We start from the raw sequence: 21244 nt of genomic DNA, 5'->3' as shown, positions 1-21244 counted from the left end.
CTCTTTTCTCATCTGGCTCCCACTGGTTCTGTTTTCTGCCCCCAGAAGTAATCATAGTAATCATAGAATTTCTTTTTCTATATGGTGTGAGGTAGGGACCTAACTGTTTCTAACCCAAGAACTTATTTTGTTGTCACCATTTATTTTGTATAGTCCATCCTTTTCCTGCTGATTTGAATTTCCACACTTATAATGAAATCCCAATTTATTTATGCTTTCATTTTTGAACTCTTATTATTTTCCCACTGACCTTTATGCCCCTGGACTAATACTGTACTGTTTCCATCACTTTGTTGTATTTCTTTAAATTGTAGCAACAATTCTCCTCTTTCTTTTAAATAAAATATTATCTGTTTTTCCCATATAAACTCTAGAATCAGCTTGCCAACATCCATTACAAATACTAATGGCTGGGAAAACTGATTATATGTAGAAGAATGAAACTAGACCCTTATCTCTCACCCTGCACAAAAAATCAACTCAAAATGGATCAAAGATCTAGAAATTAGATCAGAAACTATGCAATTCCTAGAAGAAAATGTAGGGTCAACATTCCAGCATGTAGGCACAGGCAATGACTCTCTCAGTAGAACCCGTAAACCTCAGGAAACAATGCCAAGAGTTAATAAATGGGATGGCATCAAATTAAAAAGCTTCTGCACAGCAATGTTAACAATTGGGAAGAATTGTTACAGAATGGGAGAAAATCTTCACTAGCTATTCTTCTGACAGAATATTAATATCTAGATGAAATAAAGAACTCAAAAAACTTTACATGAAAAAATCAACCCAATTAATAAATGGACAAATGAATTAGATACTTCTCAAAGGAAGAAATACAAAAGGTCAACAAAAATATAAAAAAGTGTTCGACATCATTCAAATTAGGCAAATGCACATCAAAACTACACTGAGATTTCATTTCATCTCTCACTAGTCAGAATGGCAGTCACCACGAATATGAATAATAAATGCTGGAGAGGATGTGGAGAGAAAGGTACACTTTTACATCGTAGGTGGGATTATAAAAATTAGCACAACCTCTATGGAAATCAGTATGGAGTCTCCTCAAAAGAGTAGGCATTGAACTACCCTATGACACAGCTAAACCACTCCTCAGTATTTATCCTAAAGAATTCAAGTCACCATACTACAGTGACACATGCATATCCATGTTTATAGTGGCACAATTCAGAATACCCTATAAAACCATGAAACTAGTCTAGGTGTTCATCGACAGATAAATGGATAAAGAAAATGTGGTACATATACACAATGAAGTTTTATTTAATCATAAAGAAAAATGAAATTATGTCATTTGCAAGCACTAAAGACCATTACAACAAGCAAAATAAATGAAACTGAGAAGGTCAAGGTTCATGTTTTCTCTCATATGTACATACTTAGGAAAAAGGAAAAGAAAGATAGGAAGATGTTATGAAAATCAAAGGGACTAAGGTGTGGGAGGTGGGGAATATAGCAGAGGGAAGTGCTGGGGGATAATATTGGCCAAATTATATCATTGTAGCATGTGCATGCATGAATATGTAACAACAAATCCCATCAATGTGTATAATCATAATGTGTCAATTAAAAAAAGGTGGAGAAAAATGAAATTGCAGAACACTTCTCAAAAATACACTATTGGATTTGTTTAGAATTAAATATACATAGTATTTTGGGGAGAACTCTCATTTCTACAGAGATATATATCATTTCTAACCAGAGATATATTTCTCCATTAGTTCAGCTCTTTTTTTATCTTTTCAGCAGTTTGAGAGTTTTATTCATGGATATCTGGGTAGGTATTAAGTTTACTTCTAAGTACATTGCAAATTTTGGTTGTATTGTAAATGATATCTGTTCTCATTACCTTTTGCACAATTCTACATGTCAGGTATTATAAAGCTATTGGTGGATTTTTAGAGGTAGTGATCTTGATTTCTGGTTGACTTGCAGAACTGTTTTATTATCTTTTTTGCAGTGCTGGTGGACACAATGTCTTTCATTATTTTTATGTGGTGCTGAGGATCGAACCTGGGGCTTCGCAGGTGCTAGGCGAGCGCTCTACCACTGAGCCACAATCCCAGCCCCTAAAACTATCTTTTCAATTCAGTAGTTTTGTAGTTGGTATCTCTCTATCCAGGTGACCAGCACCCCAAGAGAGAAGGTTTCTGCCCAGGAGATGTGAGCTGCCTGGGAAAATAAAAAGTCTGAAATAATCAGGAAGAAATAAAGACAAGAGGTAGGAATTAGATTTAAAACAGAGCTCCTGATGGGTCTTCCAGTCCTGATAGGAGCTGGAAGTGAAAACTGAAAAAAGGCTCCAATTATTTAAGGGGGAGCACATCAAAGGCAGGGGTAAGGTTTCAGTGGAAGGAGTCCTGTTTCGGTGCTTGCTTCTGCGTGTGGTCTCATAGTAGACAGGTTGATTGGCATTTTGGCAAGCCACACCCATCTCCAGGAGCTATTAGAACTTGAGCAGTGAGCTTGGTAGGACGCCACATGAACTAGGCATTCTCAAGGCAGCTGTTTCCTATTGGGAGTTCCTGATTCCAAGCTTTCCTACCTATTGGCTCCAACATTGCTCAGTTTACCTACAGCTCACAGATGGCTCCTGGCAGTTCTCTTCACTTATTTGGGATTAATCAAATCAACTCAAATGGTAACAGGTTCTATTTGTCCTTTCTGAAAATCAAACCATTCATTTCTTTTTGTTATGTTATTGCCTAAAACTCCAGCACAATTCAAAATAGCAGTGATAATACTGGGAGTACCCAGGATGGCCTTTACTTCATTTGTTCATCCAGCTCACAGATATTTATTCAATAGAATCTTCTTTGTGCCAGAGACTATCTTGGGTCCTGCCGATGCAATAGTGGACTATTAACGTGATCTTATGGTTCTTATTTATTCACATACTGAATTACACTACTAGGTCAATAGTAATCCTAGGTAAATTTGAATGCCTAAAATCCTAGGCATTCAATTTGTTGCCATTTTGCTTAGAATCTTTTTTTTTTTTTTTTTTTTTGTGGTGCTGAGGATTGAACCCAGGGCCTTGTGCATTTGAGGCAAGCACTCCACCAAATGAGCTATATCTCCAGCCCCCTGACAAATTGCATAGGTGACCAATCTTTGACTTTGACTATTTCAAATTTTCTTTTATTTTTATTGCTTTAGTCTGGTTTCCCACCTCTTTGCCCAACTCGTCTTTAGATTAATTATATCCAGAAAATTTGCATGCCATTAAAAAAAATGAGCTATTTTCTCCAACATTATAGTAGAATGCAAAGAAAGTTTTTTTAAAAAAAATCCCAGGAAACCAACCTTAACCAGAAATTATAGACCTTATCTTTTGACATATGTCCTTGTAACATTATTCTTTTCTGTGCAACCAGTTTTGCACAAAAAGAGGGGAACTGGTTTGCATTTCAAAGAGCTCGCTGTATGAGCAGGATTGTAGGAAAGAAGGTCAATGAGGACACTTTGGAGGCCCACCAGGGCTTAAGGGGAAGCTACTGAGAGTAATGGTCAGAGAGTTGCAGGATAATGCTAAAGGATAAGGGAGAGGCCAGCAAGGTCTTGAGCTTGGGCCCCGGTAGAGAGCTCTTTCCCAGGTATTGTCAAGGCCAAGGCTGGGCAGCAGGGTCATGCTGAGAGCTGCGTTAGGGGCTCTGTCTGGGCTCAGTGTTGGGCACCAGCAGTACCATTCCAGGAAGGTTCCTGACAGCAACATCACCTCATGGCCCTGGTAGGGCCTTGCCGTGACCATCCAGTCTCCTTCTCAGAGTCTCGCTGCTACTGCAGCTGGAAAAGCCCAACCTTGGGGCAGAAACCCATGTTCTGCTGTCCTGAATAAACCATGAATTCTAGAATCCTCATACAATGGAGATGCCCCGCCTTCCTTGTCCCCACTTTCCATCAAAAGAAACAGTAAGGGCCAAACATTGGCTTGCCATGGCATGTGGGCCAGGGAATCTTCGGGGTTATATCAGACCTGCATTGTTCTCTGCCCGACTTGAGAATCTGCCCTTTGTGGAAGGTAGGGCTTCAAGGTGTGGATGGAGGCCGAAGGGGTCTGTCTGCCTGGGCACCTATGTCAGTTATCCTCGTGCCTGGAGGGCCTTACTAGGTCTATATCCTGAGGTGTACATCCTCAGCAGACTGAGAGGATGGGTGTGGGCTGTGACCTCATGGGGACCTACCATATGATATGATGTTGGGCCAGTTCCTACTTTTAGGGTGACCATGAGCACATGAGGGAACAAAAATGGAGGAAGAGATTAATACCCATGGGACAGATGAGCTTGTTTGGGAGAACCAGGACCTGTGACAATGGCAGGGTGCCAAGGGAGTGTCCACTCACTCTAGATCGGCACTGGTGAGATGGCTCATAAGGCAGTACCCGTGTCCTGGGGACACCATTCCACAGAAGGGAACCCTGGCCCAGAGAGAGACCTTTGCGGCTTGAGAGTGGTGGAGCCAGGATTCAATACAGGATTCAGGTGACACCGGAATTCAAAAGATTCTTTGGAAGTGAAAAGTTTGACCCCAAGTGAAAGAAGACTTCTGGACTCTTATCCTAAGAGACTACCACTTTAGTCTGCTGGCTGACTTTATGGAGATGGAGGTGACAAGGCCAATACATGCCTTCGGTTGACCAGTGTGAGTGTGAGAAATGACATAGTCCTGCTTAAAAGTGACCTTGCTTTCTGACTCTGGACCTCCAAGGAGAGGTGGAGGACAAGGTTTGTCATGGGATCTGTTTGAGTAACTTTCTGCCATGTATGGACTGGCAGTTTTATGCCTGGGACCAACTTGATTTGTAACATCTTATACTCCCAGGTAATCCATCATGGCTCCACCAGATTTGTCTTCTGTCCTTGGTGCTGGCATCCATCTCCAGGCCAGATCCTGCAAATTCTGCATAAGGATTTGGGGATGGAGGTGGAGGTCAGCTCAGTCCTGGACAAGAGTTCTAAGGAGGGGGTGTTTGTTAAGACCTAGGAACCTACTGAGGGCAGGGAGCATTGGGGAAAAGGCCAGCCCTGCTACCTAGAGCTGTCACTGTGTAAGTGGTGAAGTTCTTCCTGCAGAACTCTGGCTCTCTGGGCCTTAACTTTATGAGAAAGAAACCAGCAAGCTTCTGGAAGCCCTCACCTTCCTCCCAACGTGAAGCAGTCTTGATTGGGGCAGGCTGTAATTGGAGACAAAATAGGTATAGTCAAAAACCACCATAGTGTAGGAAAAGGACCAGAAACATGGCTTCTCCTGTGGGAGACAGAAAATAGGACAGACAGTGGAAAGGGACATGGACAAGAATGGAGCATTAAGCAGGTAAGATAAGACAGTACTCTGTGGCGTGGTCTTGGGGGCTCATGGAGTGCCTGTAGATTCCTATGGAAGGTTAAGGGTAAAAGCATCCAACTGTGGAAGTCTGTGGCAAGGGAACTGTCTATGTACCTTAGTGACAAGAGCCTGGTACACACCGTATGAAGGAGTCCAGACCTCAATGGCCTATGTATTAGTTAGCTTTGAGTTACTGCAGGGAAATACCTGAGATGACCTACTTATGAAGTGAAGAGGTTGAATTAGCTTGAAGTTTTGGAGGTTCAAAATCCAAGGTCTGTCAGGGTGGGATGGGCAGAATTGCTTTGTACTCTGGCAAGAGTGACAGATGACTGTTCCAGGAGCTAGTGTCCCAGAGTGAGTGCTCACATCTCAAGCCAAGAAGCAGAGAAAGAGAGAAGAGAGTCAGGTGGGGGTCTCTCAGTCTCCTTTGAGAACACACCCCAGTGACCAAAGGACCTCCCACAAGGCCCCACCTCTTAAAGACCCACAGCACCTCCCATAGTGCCACTGTGAGGACCAAGTCTTTACATATTGAGGGGACATTCAAATTACACCAAAGCAGAGCAGTTTGTGACCCCCCACTGAAGGATTTCAGTGGGGGCAGGGCTAGTAGACATTTCCACTAAAATGCACAGGTCACTTTTGTTATTAGCCTAGTCTGTTTATTATTGTCCCTTCCACCACCTGGGACTCCTCCAGGTGAGGCTAACCAAGCTTCGGCAGAGGCTGCAGGGTCCTGTGGTTCTGCTCAGCTCTGCATACCATGTGGCCAGGGAAACAAACTTTCTGAGGCCACGACAGTCTGTGAGTGTGCAGTGTGTCCCACCCTGCCTCTGTGAGACGTCCGTTTTGGTGTGTAATATTTCGTTGACCAAGCCAGTCTTGACAGCAGCCTATAATAAGAAACCTTTTCGTTTTTCTGTAATCTGTGTCTCCAAACCTTCTCCCTTTCTTACCCTTTATGAAGTTCAGTTATTTAAAATCAGTCCAGGGGGACGGGAATAGGAAAGACAGTCGAATGAATGAATTAATGAATCGGACATAACTTTCCTGTGTTCCTGTATGAATACACAGCCAGCATAACTCCACATCAGGTACAACCACAAGAATGGGAAGTTATGATCCATGTATGTTGGATATGTCAAAATACACTCTACTGTCATTTATACCTAAAAAGAACAAATAAAAACATCAGCCCAGGCAAGTCCTGTTTAAAACCTCAATCTCGTTTCTAGTTCAGTGCAGCCTCTTCTCCCCCTCCCCTGCCCTTGGGTCAGTGAGAAGCAAGAAGGGAATGGGCCAGTGCTGCAGGCATGGCCTTTAATTCCAGGGAGATAACCAGACCGAGCAGTGAGGGGATGGAGAAGAGACAAACAGACACATAAATAGAGAAAAAGCTGGGGATTGGTGGTTCAGCCAACCTCTGAAGGGAGTAAGACCGACCACAAGCAAGCTCAGCATGTTTATTATATAAGTTTTTTTTTAATTTAAAGGATTATTGTGGAAAAGTTTCTTCAAGGCAAATAGAGCCAAGGTCATGAGTATGAGCAGCTTATGATTATCAGCTTGAGCCCATATCTTTCTATCCTCCCTCCCCGCACCCCAAGGAGCTGGTGTCTAAAACTCAAGGTTAAGAACTGAATAGCTCTGTGGCTGGCACAGAGCGTCCTACTGAACAATAGAAACTGGGCTATCTCTATTGGCATCTTTGCCCCGAGAGTTCTCTAGAGGGGCATCACCTCTGTCACAGGACAGTTTCAAAACCCTTGGTTCAGAGTTTCTGTTCACTCTCTTGCATGGTCCCAAGGACCATGCCTCCAGGTTGTAGTCCAGGTCAAGGTGAGCTGGAGTTTTACAATACAACATTAACTATCCATTTCTTTTTGGCCACAACTGACAGGCAACCCTACTCACTGGTACCCCGCCACCTACCCCCTGGTTGACAGCATACCCCTCTGATGAGTCTTTCTCCCCTTTAAGTCCCCCAGTCATCTATTCATATGAAATGTGGACATGTATGAGTCCTGGGGTGATGGCTCATAAGAAGCCCTGAAAGCGTTGTCTAGTTCCCACTGTTCAGGGGTTTTCTTTATAATGTGGAGCATTTTGGTCTTTGGTTGAGGTGATGGGAAAGGTCCCTCCCTACATGTGCATGTGGCAGTAGCTGTTTTTTTTTTTTTTTCCCCAGTCAGCTGCATCCAGGGGTGTGAGGGTTGCCCTTCGCTACCCCCTCTCCACCTCTTTCTTTAGGGGCCTGGTTCCAGACTTGCGGTCAAACCAACATTTCCTGCAGGGTGGAGAAAGGAAGGCTGGTGGAGGTGGGCAAGTGGCCATGGCAAGTGAGCATCCTGTTCCTGGGAGTGTACATCTGCAGTGGCTCCCTCATCCACCAACAGTGGGTCCTCACAGCTGCACACTGCCTGCAGAGGTCAGTCGCAGGGGGTCTGGCTGGGTGGCCTTGTGCTTAGCCCCAGTCTCACTGACCTTGCATGGCCTTGCTGCAGCCATCTGCCTCCTACCCCGGCCCTGCAGATCTAAGGACCCCACAAAGTACTCTGTGAAGGTAGGAGTCCAGCAACGCCCAGATGCCACCACCCAGTTACTGGTCTCTCGCATTGTGATCCATGAAAATTACAGCAATGTTATGTCCCAGGACATTGCCCTCATGAAGCTCAAAGATGCTGTCAACTGGTCCCCCCTTGTCCAGCCTGTCTGCCTCCCTTCTGTCCATTTCAAGCTGATCATCGGCTCCATGTGCTGGACCATTGGGTGGGGACGCCTAAAGGATGAAGGTGAGTGCAGGTGAGAGAAGTCCCAAGACACCTGTCCCTGCAGAGCACAACCCCATCACAGGCTCATTTGTTCATTTCTTTATTCACTCAGTCACCTTCTGCTAACATTTTCTGATCACCTACTATGCCACATACTGTCACCGACTCCTCGAAACATAGACATACACAGTATTCTAGTGCAAAAAAGACAAGGGCCTGCGTGAACCTCAGTCGAAATCCAATATAATGTCCTGACCCTGCAGCATGGCAGGAAGTTAATTATTGGCTGTGAATGGGGCTCTGTGTCTCCAGGTCTCCAGGTCCCTGATTTCAGGAGGTCTTGAGGCCTTGAGAAGGCCTTTTTAGTCATATGTGCTCTGATTACCTTGAGGCACCCAAAATTCCCAGAGATCTGACCCCTGTTGGTCCTATCTGAAGTTGAATGTCTGGGAGCCTCTGGGAGCCTTCATGGGGTTCTGCCTTTCAGGAGCGTCTCATCTGAGCTCAAGAGTGTGCCACCTGATCAGGTGGCCATAGAGCAGCAGAATGCTCTGCAAGTCATTGTAGACAAATGGAGCACAATTTTTGACTTTTCTGGTTGTAGAAATAGAGTGACACCATTTGTGCAATCATACATGTACCCAGGGTAATGATGTCCATTAATGATGTCCCAGCTCTTTATGAGCTGGGAACTTTTCAATAATCAGGCTCTAAGCGGAGGCCTTTGTAAATTGCCAACCCAGGAAATGGCCTGCTTCTTAGTAGTGTACATGGGCAACTCTGAGCTGGAAATATTCCAAAAAGCTGAGGCGGTGACAAGGCAAGATCTCTCTCTCTCTTCTCAGTGGCCCAAAAGTCCCCCTATAGTCTTCAGGAGGTGGCTGTCAGGATCATACACAATGATTTCTGCAATCAACGGTACCAGTTCCTCCTTTCCAAGGACCAGAAGCAGTTCATCGGGGATGACATGCTGTGTGCCAGCTCAGAATTGGGCTCAGACACTTGCCAGGTGTGGAATGTGTGGATGGGGCAGGGAGGAGGTTTTCTGGGGTCAAGCCTTCCTCACCACCTGGCCCTGGAAGACTCAATAGAAACCTCCTTCCACTGAGCCTCAGTTTCCCATCCATAAATTGGGGTGCCCTGACCACAATGATGGCAATAATGGTAGTACTTCTCAGGTCATTTTAATGCTTCTGAACATTAGCCACATGCATCTTGCCTCTTGCATGGAAGCTCATAGGTTGTATTAACTTTCTTTCATCTTAATTCTGATTGCCAAATTATTTTCCAAAGCGGTTCTTTGAAAAGAATGTGATACATAATCTTTCAGCAGTGTTTGAGTCACGTTGCTCCATATCTTTGCCAGCTTTGGGTATCATCAGACTGTAAAGTGTTTTCCATTATGATAGATGAGAAACGGTTCCCCAATTGTGCATGTCTGCAATTCCTAGTGTGGTTGTACATTTTTCTGTGTATTCACTCTTCGTGATTCCTCTTCTAATAATTGCTTCCCATATACTTTGTACATGTTTCTTCTTGTCTTTCTAGCTTTATATTCTGGATGCTAATTCTATGTATAGCAAATACCTTTGCCTAGCTTTCCATTTGTCTTTTCACTTTTAATGCTGTCCTTTGCTGAGAAGCCATTTAGATTCTATTATAGTCAACTATTTCATATTTTCCTTTCTGGCTTATGTTTTTTGTGTCTTATTTAAGAAATCCTGGTCTGGGGATGTGGCTCAAGTGGTAGCGTGCTCGCCTGGCATGCGTGCGACCTGGGTTCGATCCTCAGCACCAAATACAAAGATGTTGTGTCCACCAAGAACTGAAAAATAAATATTAAAAAATTCTCTCTTTCTCTTAAAAAAAAAAAAAGAAATCCTTCCTTTTCCCAAGTTCCATTCTATCTTTTGTTCCAAAAATTTTGGAAATTTCAGTTTCCACAGTTTGAATGCATGTGGCATTATTTGTGAATGGTGGAAGGTAGGGAACTATTTTCATTTACTTCCTCACATGGACTACCAATTCTCCAAGTGGCGGTCACTAAAACAAAACAAAACAAAACCAAAAAACATTTCCTGCATTGACTGTAAGCTGTCTCATCAATCTTTGATAGATCCAGGGGCTAACTTTGTGAGTTAATCTAGATAATTTACTTTTGGCCTTTCTTTATTCCTTTCTAATGCAAGTATCTGAGGCTATAAATTTACCTCTAAATACCGCTTTAGCTTTGTGCTATGAATCTTGATATGTAGCCTTTTTTGATTTCCATAAATTCCTAGTAGTCATAAAATTATTTCTGTAGTAGTATCAGTTAGGTGGAACATACCAAAACTTCTTGGCTTATATTTTTTAATGTTCATTTCATTATTTTCCATTTCTATTAATTTGTCTGCTTTTCTTGGGTGTGATTTGGTTGTCTTTTTATACCTGCTCGAACAAAAAAGTTCAATTGTTCTTGTTCTGTGTTTGATGTAATTATGATTGTGAAATTACCCTTGATTTGAACTTTGAATGTATCTCTTAATTTTTGTACTGTTGTGATTCCATCATCTCCACTTTTATTTTAAAATTTGTTTTGTGATTTGGAAAGAAATGCACACATTTTATTTCTAAAAAAAGAAACACATAAATGTAAATTAGATTCTCCTATAATCAAACTACCTAGAAAATTAATTAACTTAAAATTAACTTTAATTAATTAACTTAAATAAAATTAACTTATTAATTAACTTAAGATTATTTAGTTTATATCCCTAATAATACTCTCTGTACACAAATATCTTAAATAAGTTTTTTTTTAGTTTTGACTTTTTTTTTTTTAGTTGTAGTTGGACACAATACCTTTATTTCATTTATTTATTTTTATGTGGTGCTGAGGATTGAACTGTACCACTGAGCCACAACCCCAGCCCCTGGATTTGACTTTTAACAAAACCTAAGTATATAGTTTTTATTCCCCAACTTTTAAATTTTCACTTGCAATATATCTTGGATTTCTTTCCATGTCCATATATTTAAATATATTCTCATCTCCTTAATTACTGAATAGTATTTCTCTTATATGGCTACATCATATGGGTGGGGGGGAGGGTTGGACTCGGGTTATGATAGGTCTTTCTCCTGATGCTTTAACCTTGGCAGGTTCAGAAAACAAGGTTAGCAGGACTGGATGGGAGGAGGGGAGCTGAAGGTGGGGAAAGGAGAGCACAGTGTTGACTTCTCCCTCCCTCTGGCCAAAGCCCCAGATAGCAGTTTTACTTTACATTGGGTCCAACATTGTGATTATTACATGGAAATGGAAGTTCTGATTTCTGAATTGAGATGTTTATGTGGTGATATAATCATAGCTCTTAGGATCACATTAATCATAATGAGCAAACATTTCTGTTTTTACCCACCTGGGATCAGGGAAAAAAACTCTGCTTCTAAATAAAATTTAAAGGGATAAAGGGAGTTCAAATAAAATAATCACTTTGTCCAACATACCATTTTACTTTTACCTGCCTTTTCCCCCTGTTCTCATATTGAACTCCTTTTGTTTCTATTGGGTTATATAAACTCTGAATATTATATTCTATAGTAATTAATGGCAAAAGAGCCATGTTTTTTTCCAACTTAATTTCAAGTGCTTCATAAACATTTATATTTATGTGAATATGTATATGTACGTATGAATAGACACTATAAAACAAATATTGGTAAAATATTGACAATTAGTGAACCAGGGGGAAAAGAGTGTATTTGTGACTTTTCTGTAAGTCTCAAATTATTTCAAAATTAAAAGCTACCAAAAAACTCTGGGCACTGGAAGTTTCAACCTTTGTAAAATGCTCTACAATATTTTACCCTTTTTGTTCAATGTGGGTTTTCCCCCATGGAATTATATAAATTTTTATTTTTACTTATCATTTTTTCCTTTGATGAGTTTATTTTTTTCTGTTCTCAGAAATACCTTTTGTAATCATTTTTTCATTATGTTCTAATTTATCTCTTTAAATACTTTAATTTTTATTTATCTGGAAGATTGAGAGAAGGAATCCAGCTTTATTTTTCTCCAAATGGATAGCCAGTTTATATAAACATCTTTCTTTTTTTATTTTATTCATTTATTTGTATGCAGTGCTGAGAATTGAACTCAGTGCCACACACATGTGAGGCAAGCACTCTACCACAACCATAGCACTCTTTTTTTTTTTAAGGTAGAGACAGAGAGAGAATTTTAATATTTATTTTTTAGTTTTTCGGCGGACACAACATCTTTGTTTGTATGTGGTGCTGAGGATTGAACCCGGGCCGCACGCATGCCAGGCAAGCGCGCTACCACTTGAGCCACATCCCCAGCCCCTATATAAACATCTTTCATTGAACATTAGTGTTTTTAGGTAAAATTTAGAAATGCTCCCTTTATTATATTCTAAATTCACATCTCATTTTGATCATTTCTTTCCCTTTAGCCTCATCCATATTCCACCACCAATTTTTTAAAAATACTGTAGCTTTATAATTATTTTTGTTTGCGGTATGGCAGAGATTCCCTCATTATTCTTCATTTAAAGAATTTACCTGGGTCGGTTGCCCTGATGCATGCCTGTAATTCCAGTGGCTCAGGAGGCTGAGACAGGAGAATCTCGAGTTCAAAGCCAATCTCAGCAACTTAGGCTCTGAGTGACTCAATGAGACACCCTGTCTCTAAATAAAATACAAAAAAGGCCTGAGAATGTGGCTCAGTGGTTAAGTTCCCCTGCTTTCAATCCCTGATAAACAAACAAACAAAAAAAGAACTTACCTGGATATTCATTCTAATTAAACGATTTTAGAATAACATAAAAAAGAAAATCACTTGGAAACTTTTTGTGGAAATTGATAGATCAATTGAGGGCAAACTATCTTTTTATTTTACTTTTTTTCTATATCCCAAAAGCAAGAGTTTATAGCTTTTTCATATCCTATTGCAAACTGCTTCTTAAGTTTATTTCTAATTATTATATATTATGTCCTTATTGTGAGCAATATGTTTTTTCATTGCATTTTTATATTAATTTTTTGTGTATTTACTTGGTAATGAACAACCTTCCTGGATCTAGTTGATTTTCATTAATTTTGTAGGCCCAGAGACATATCTGCAAATAGTGCTGAATTTGCCTCCTTTTTTCAATATGTGTGCCTCTTCATTCTTTTTCTTGCCTAATTGCAATGTCCAGAACTCTATTCCAGAACCTTTGATGTCTTTCATGAGTCGTTGTCATTTAATTTTAGGTAGGTTGCTTGCATTTATAAAAGTTGGTGCTATTTTTTTTCCAAAATACCTGAGGACTGTCCTTTAATCTATTTATCAGGAAGATTGTTTTATGGTTTTGTCCCCATCTTGAATTTTGGGTTGATTTTTCCCCCCTCTGATCCACTTCTTCAGTGGTTTAGAAAGTACATATGTATATGTCATTCTGCTACTGGTCACCTACTGTGGTTTAGATATAGTCCGTGTTCCCCCAAGGTCCATCCTGTTGGGGGGGCTTGGTTCACAGCATGGAGCTATTGGGAGATAGTGAAAACTTTGAGAGATGAGACCTGATGGCAGGATCTTAGGTCATTGGACACATTCTCTTGGAAGGTAATTCTCATGCAACCCCTTGAGTTCTTTGAAGAGATTGTTAAAAAGAGGAACAAACCAGCCCTGGTTCTGTTTCTGCTTCCTGGCTTGAGAGGTAATCACACTTCCACCATTGCCATCTGCCATTGGCCATGGCCCTCACCAGAACTAAGTCATTGCAGACACCATGCTTTTGAATCTCTAGAACTGTGAGCTAAAAAAAAAAGCACATTTTCTTCATGTGTAATCTGTGTCAAGTATTTTGTGGTAACAAAAAGCTGACTAATATGTCATCTTATATTTTGACCCATAAATGCACATTCAAAAGTGAGTTAACATCAGTGTCCATGGCTGGTTCTTAGTGAAGCCAGAACTGTCCTGCCATTTCCATCCCCTAGATCCTGGAGCTCAACTGGCTGAACTCTAATCACATTTGAGTTTTCAATGGACCCTCTAGAGCTTTCCTCGCCTGCAATTTAGTCGTGATTTCACGTTTCTATGGTTTTTACTTTTTTCATTGCTTTGGGTACCTCTCCCCCAAACCTCCTGGAATCACAGCTTTGCTTTTGCTCATCACTGACCTTCAAGTGTTCTCACACCTTACCAAAAAGCATTTCATGGTCTAATTTGACATATAATCTGTTGAGGAGAGGGCGGTTCCTCTCTGTTGTGCTGTGGTGCTTTATTTCAGGAGTAAATGTTCTGCTCTATCAACACATTTTCAGCAGCCTTCAAGATGACTGTTTGCTCTAACCCCAGGTTCTGGGCACATTCATCACGCCACTGACCTTGTGTTCCAAGATCGCCCCTTCTTGGTCATGATGTACTTTTGTTTCATTCTTCTGTTGAATTTAGATTCATAATGTCATTTTTAGACATTTAGAATTAAACTTTTTGGCTTTGAAGTCCTTATTATCCTGGACATAAGAGACAGAAAAGTCCTCTAGTCCTCTAATACTGTTCTTTATGTGGAAACATTTTTTTTACAAGTAAAAAAAAAAAATGCCTCTTGGAATAAAGGCTTTTTTTTTTCTTTTTGGTACTGGGAATTAAACTCAGGGGTGCTAAATCACTGAGCTATACACCCAGCACTTTTTACTTTGAGACAGGGTCTCAGTAAGTTGCTTAGGACCTTGATAAGTTGCTGAGTTTGGCCTCAAACTTGCAATCCTCCTGCCTCAGCCTCCTGGGTTGGTGGGATTACAGGCTTGTGCCACCTCACCTGTCTGGAATAAAGTTTATAAGCTAATATGTGCTATAAAAATAGAGTTTTAATATATTTGACAAAATGCATAAAGAAACAAATGCATAAACACATTCTTGTTACATTAAGGCAATATTTAAACTATTCCCAGAAGTCTCAGTGAAACAACAGCATAGGTTTTCATCTTGCACTTGGTAAGACCATTTAAGGTTTCTGACATCCTAAAAAGCCTAATAGCTGGGTTTAATTTACTATATCCAATGGACACTGTGTGCTGGACCCTGAGATAATGTCAGGCCCAGGAAAAGTACTGGCCTCAGCAAACAAGCAGCCCCGAGTAGCACAGTCCATCAATCCATGCCAAATGATCTACAGAACCTTTTCTTTCCCCCCTCCAGTGAGGCTGGCTCTTCTTTAAGATGGGTAAAGGAAATAATTATTCCTTTATTTTTTTGAGTTAAAATATCAGGGCTATGTATGCTTCACTTGAAAAATATTTGCCCATGTTCTGGAGCATTTGAAATGAAATAAATTGGATATCTCCTTGGATATTGGATAGAAGTTGATTGGGAAACTTCATAGACCCAGCAACTCAGGAGGCTGAGGCAGGAGGATTTCAAGTTCAAGGCTAATCTGGACAACTTATCGACCATGCAATGAAAAGGAATAGGGGTATAACTCAGTGGTAGAGCATTTGCCCAGCATATGCAAGGCCCTTGGTTCTAGGACTAGCACTGCAATAATTAAACAAAAAAACAAACACATAGACATGTCTTTCTTTGAGGAGTCATTCTTGGGTAATATGTTGTTTTGTTAAACATATTTTAGGGGAGGGAGGAGAAGAGGGAAGAGGAGGGGGAATGGGGACTGAAATCAAATTCCAGTCAAAAGGAACCTAAATACTCTGTATAAAGATAATGCTCTAATTTTAAAAATGCATTTTAGACTAGAGCTAAACTTTGTTCACTTTAGGCCCATGGCTTTGCAATATGTAGTGTTCTTGTGTTTCAATATTCTAATTATAGATTTTAATTCTGTTTGTAATTTAATACTTTTGAAACTTATTTTCCTCTGATGGGGTTGTTCATATTTTGTTAACTGAGTTCTGGTTTTATTTTGCTATGGTAGGAGGTTGTTCACATACAATGTCCACCCCTCTGTCTGTCTCTCTACTATTCTCTCTGGGTTTCACTCTTTTCTCTGGGCCCCTAGCGTCCAGGGGATCATACAGTCAGGCAAGGACCCCCCATACTGTAATTGGAGGCTTGATGATTACAGGTTTGATTTTCTCCTTCAGCTTCCTCTCCAAAGGCTCTCTACTCAGATATATTCAATACACATCCTTGAAGACGTCTGAATCTTTGAAGAATACTGTTGCTCAATATCATTTGCACAAATGATATTGTGCTACATATCACCTCTTCTAATTTCTTGAGGAATCTCAATTTGTTAGGATATTCACATTGAAAATGGTTTTATTCTTTGAAATCATCATAGTCCTCCCTCAACATGCCCAGTGACAGTCAAATCTTCCTTCCTCATCCAATCATCATTTTGAGCAGAGTTCATAGTTTTTAGTTACTCTCAGCTACTAAATACCTGTCCTATTAAAAGTCCTAATTGATTCAAGAAATGATTTCTTCTTCATGTACCCCCATCTCCTTCCTCTGATGTGAACCCTGCCTTACCCACAGGCCAGGGAGATGTATCTCCTGGCAGCGAGAGCCCTGGTCTCTCCTGTAGCTCTCTTCCCAACTGGACATTTTTACCAGTTCCTTAGATATGCTAGATAATGACCTCTGGTTGTCAGAGAGCAAATACCCCATCTTAATCCATCATCCATCTTCCATGATATTTGGTGTCCTTCACCAAAGATAGCCTTCATTCATATATATAGTGTCTTTCCTGCACCCAATTATGTCTATATATCTATATATAATTCACCTCAAGATAAGGCCCTATATGGTTTTTCTTTGTTTTTTTTTTTCTTTGTTTTTTTGGTACTAGGGATTGAAGCCAGGGGAGCTTTACCACTGAGCCACATTGCCAGCTCTTTTATTTTTTTATTTTGAGACAGGATCTTGCCAAGTTGCTGAGGGCCTGGCTAAGATACCAAGACTAGCCTCCAATTTTCTATCTTCCTGCCTCAGTCTCCTGAGTCCCTGGGAGTACAGGCCTGCGCCACCATGCTTGGCCCCATGCTTCAGCTTCATCGATTTCATTTTTCACATTTAGAGTTTTAATTCCTCCAGAGCATGTTTTGGAGGATCCAACTTCGTTTTCCTTCTCTATCTGGTGAGCCAACTTCTCTGCCATCTACGGCAGAGTCCTTTTTTCCAGTAGACACGATACCTTCTGTAACACACGTCAAGTCCCCTCAGGCCTGCGCATCAGGTTGTGGGCTCTCCATTGCCCCATGGGTATATTTTTATGTTTACAAAAACAATCCTACCCAGTTTCTATAATGAGAAACTTTGAAAAAAAAAATCTGTCTGAGGCTGGGGTTGTGGCTCAGTGGTTGAGCACTTGCCTTGTATGTGTGGGGCACTGGGTTCCATCCTCAGCACCACATTTAAATAAATAAATAAATAAATTTTGTCCATCTACAACTAAAATAAAATATCTTAAAAATTATATATATATATATATATATATATATATATATATATATACACATATATACACACACACACACACATACACACACACATATGTCTGGTTGATGAAAACTGCCCCCAACCCTACACAATTTTCTCTTCTTTCTCAAAACTGTCATATACTTTATGGACTACTATCCTTCAATATCATTTTAGAGTCAGACTGTCAAGTTCCTAAAAAATTCCTGCTCTTATTTCAATTGAAATTGCTTGATTTTTTAGGGATTAACGTAAGAATTGACATATCATTTTTAATTGTTGTTACTCATATAAACAAAAGAATACTTCTAAAATATGTGTGGAGAAGAAAGAATAAAACCACCACCATCTATTCACCAACCACATTGCCTAAGAAACAGCAGCTTAGAGACGTGTGCAGCTTCTGTGTGGTGGTTCCTGGGTCTCACCTGGAAGGGTCCCACTGCCTGGGCTTTTCTGCTTGCTGGTGAGGGCTCTCCGGGCCTCAGCTTCCTTGTGTGCTAGGCAGTATTTGGAGGAGCCAGGAACTTCTGTAGGCTGTTATTTGAGGGGTGGCTTGAAAAGTAGTTTCCTCCCGACAGAATCTGTTTGTTTCTGCCAGGTGCCTGAGAGTATGACCAGCCCAGAACGACTTTTAGTGACATCCCCTCTCAGCTAGGTTTTTTGAATCATTCAGACGGTGTGAACCCGAGTTCCACATTCACCTGAGAAGCAGTCTCCAGTTCATGCTTCCTCTGAGGCTGTAATCCTTTGTGGAGGTGTAGCTTTTTGCAAGAGCTCTCCTCCTAGGTACCCCTCCTGGCTCTCTTTTATGCCTTTCTTGCATCCAAGAACAAGGCTATGAAACTGAAGTGCAGCCTCACTGGGTTTGGGGCAAAAGCCATCTTCTGGGCTCTACTGATCCCTCTGGGTTCCAGCTCCCACATAGGTTTTGGGCTCTGAAGAGTCTTCACTTTCTTGTCAGCTCATTCATGTATCAAACTAGCCAGCAGGAGAGGAGAGAGCCCTGTGCTCTGTGCGGTAGCAGGGGCCCTTCAAACCCTGCTGGCCTCACATGCATAAAATAATCATTTTTTAAAAATCTCACTGTTTTAGTGATATCCAGCAAGAAAGTCCATTAGGGTATCTTGTCCTCTATATTACAAGAAATCAGATTCTGAGTTGACAATTTTTTACATTCCGTTGTCTCATCTGTGAAGAGTGGCATAGCTGTGCACTAATGCAGGTCTTCTGTTATATTCTTAGGCAGATCTTTATTATTTTTTCCTTAAGTGTTTTATGCAGTCTTCTTTAGATTAAGTCCAGTAAATCTTGGTATGCATTACATTAAAAAAAAAGAGCTGTTTTTTTTTTTCCAACATTATAGTAGAACGTAAAGAAAATTTTAAAATACCTTAGGAAACCCACCATTACCAGAAATTACAGGCCTTATCTTTTAACATACATCCTTGTAACATTATCCTTATCTGTGCACCCATTTTTGCACAAAAGAGGGGAGCGGGTTTGCATTTCAAAGAGCTCATTCTGTGAGCAGGATTGTAGGAAAGAAGGTCAATGAGGACACTTTGGAGGCCCACCAGAGCTTAAGGGGAAACTCCTGGGGGTTATGATCAGAGAGTTAGCAGGATAAAGCTAAAGGATAATGGAGAGGCCAGTGCTGAGCTCATGTGTCCTAGAGCAGGTTCATAGCCAAGTTGCATCCTGGGGGACAGCACAAGCCTACTCCAGTTCATGCTCAGGGGGCCTCCTGCTACCATCTCAGGCCTCTTTTTCTTTCCTCTGCAGGAGAACTCTGGCAGCTCTCTTGTTTGCAAATTGAACAACACCTGGATCCAGATGGGGATAGTGAGCTGGAGCTATCGATGTGGTGGGCGCCATCGCTACCCTGGCATCTACACCAGCACCCCACACTTTACCCGCTGGATCAATAAGCAGGTTGTTGGCCTGAGGTTCGCCAGCACCATCAGAGATGGCGCAACCATCCTGAGCTTTCCCTTCCTCGTTGGCTGTATCCTGCTGGTCTCCTTGGGCTCCCTGTGGCTCCTGTGAGTGGTGTTTCTAGGATAAAGACTCCTGCGGCTTCTCTCTCTCTTCTCTACTCTGCCCTGGGGAAGAAGTGGAGACCAAAAGTTGAATAAGACATCATCATTGAGTGACTTTGGGGGAGAACCCTAGACCTACTATTTCTTTAAAGCTGTTCAATGAAGATGCTCTTGAACTTGGAGCCACTGAGTTTGCCTCTTCTTGCCTTTGACCAGAGTCCTCTAGAAACTTCCTCACCAATAGCAGGCCTGGTTGTCCTCTATCAAACTGTGCCTTTCCTGAAAGCCTCTTCCCGTGTCTGTCTTATGCTGGAATGTGTGACTTTGGCATGATGGTTCCCCTCTTTTGGCTGCAGTTTCCTCCTCTGCCACATAGGAGCCGGAACCACTGCTTAGTCACCCCAGCACCCCCTCCATCCTGAGGCCCTCCCCTGGGTCAATAAGAAGAATTTTCTCTTAGGCCTTCCTATGAAGGCTAGCTTCTTCCCCAGAAACAGTGGCCAGATCACAGACCTGTGCTTGTGGACAGTGCTCTGGAACCCACCGGCCTCTCCCACTCCTTATGTCCCCCTACAGGTCTGCACAACCTGACCAGGTCCTCCCTCCCTGGCAGGGGTGGGTGATGACAGAAGAGTGCGTGGTAGGATGTTAAGTGATTGTGTGAGTTTCTGAGCTGCTTCAGTAACCTCCATCAGACTCCGGATAGCAGGAAACTGGCTCAAACTAGCCAGCAGGAGAGGAGAGAGCCCTGTGCCCTGTGAGGTAGCAGGGGCCCTTCAAACCCTGCTGGCCTCACATGCAGAATAGCCAGCCACCTTTCCCCTCAGGGAACCAGAGGGCATTCGCTGTCTTTTCAGATTGAAGTGTCACCAGTGTGGGATCTGAGGAGGTCTCCCGAAGGGAAAAGGGGACCTCACTCAGCCCTGACAGGTTCTTGACTTATAGCATAGAAAGGAATTTCAGGACATGTGAATAGAGGCATAGGCCTGGGAGTGAAGGTGGGTGTTCACGGGGCTTTTAGATTTAAAACTACAGTCCCTCTTTCCTTCCCTTTCTACTTGTCCTTAGATCTTCTATCCTACCTCAGGAACAATGCACGGGCTGCTCAGGTGCCTCCCATGTCTGCAGGCCCTGACACATGTAGAAAGTCCGGGCTTGGTTAAGCTTTCACCTTGTCTTCTATTAGTCTGGAGTTTCCCGATAGCTTTGAACCAAAGCTTCTCGGATCCCCAGCATTACTTAAAAGGTATTACCCATCTGCATCACTGAACCACCAAACCTTTACCAGATTCCAACAAAGTGACGGTGCTCCCACTGTGGTCTCATGGCCAAAGTCACTCTTCTGTGGAAGGACTCTTTACTTGGGTCACTTTCCTCTACAGGTGAATCTGTGAAGTAGGAGTCTTGCTGAGGAGATAAGAGTTGCTAAAAATGTTGCAGTTTAAAAATCACTATTTAAACCATATGGATCTGCTTAATCGTGCTGCCCTAGGGCAAAGGCCCCCTGCAATTAATTACCAGGCAGGAGGGAAAGTAGACTTTTGGAGCTTCTGGACGCCACCCCCAGGGATGTGCATTCTATCTCAATTGACACCAAGAAGTCAGGTGGAGCGACTCTAACCTAGCACTGCAAGGAAGGCAGGCGA

At 41.8% G+C, this 21244-nt stretch overlaps 1 protein-coding gene across 1 annotated transcript; it reads left to right on the top strand.

Annotated features, from left to right (window-relative positions):
* The first annotated feature begins 3960 nt into the window (after nt 1-3960).
* Nucleotides 3961-19605, top strand: LOC113183538 (putative serine protease 46). Its single transcript, XM_026389867.2, has 5 exons — nt 3961-4045; nt 7606-7783; nt 7888-8147; nt 8972-9135; nt 19342-19605. The coding sequence occupies exons 1-5, from the start codon at nt 3961-3963 to the stop codon at nt 19603-19605; spliced, it is 951 nt and encodes a 316-aa protein (XP_026245652.2).
* The last annotated feature ends 1639 nt before the right edge of the window (nt 19606-21244 follow it).

This window comes from Urocitellus parryii, chromosome 3 (assembly GCF_045843805.1).
Source record: "Urocitellus parryii isolate mUroPar1 chromosome 3, mUroPar1.hap1, whole genome shotgun sequence".
NCBI classification, from domain to species: Eukaryota; Metazoa; Chordata; class Mammalia; order Rodentia; family Sciuridae; genus Urocitellus; species Urocitellus parryii.
The sequence above is the reverse complement of the archived record's forward strand: the minus strand, read 5'-3'. Positions and strand labels throughout refer to the sequence as shown.

Bases quoted from the DNA above. Each gene is read 5' to 3' on its own strand.
- LOC113183538 (XM_026389867.2), top strand. From the start codon at position 3,961: ATGGCATGTGGGCCAGGGAATCTTCGGGGTTATATCAGACCTGCATTG. The intron at 4,046-7,605 runs GTAGGGCTTCAA...CTCTTTCTTTAG, and splicing joins GAATCTGCCCTTTGTGGAAG to GGGCCTGGTTCCAGACTTGC. The intron at 7,784-7,887 runs GTCAGTCGCAGG...CCGGCCCTGCAG, and splicing joins GCTGCACACTGCCTGCAGAG to ATCTAAGGACCCCACAAAGT.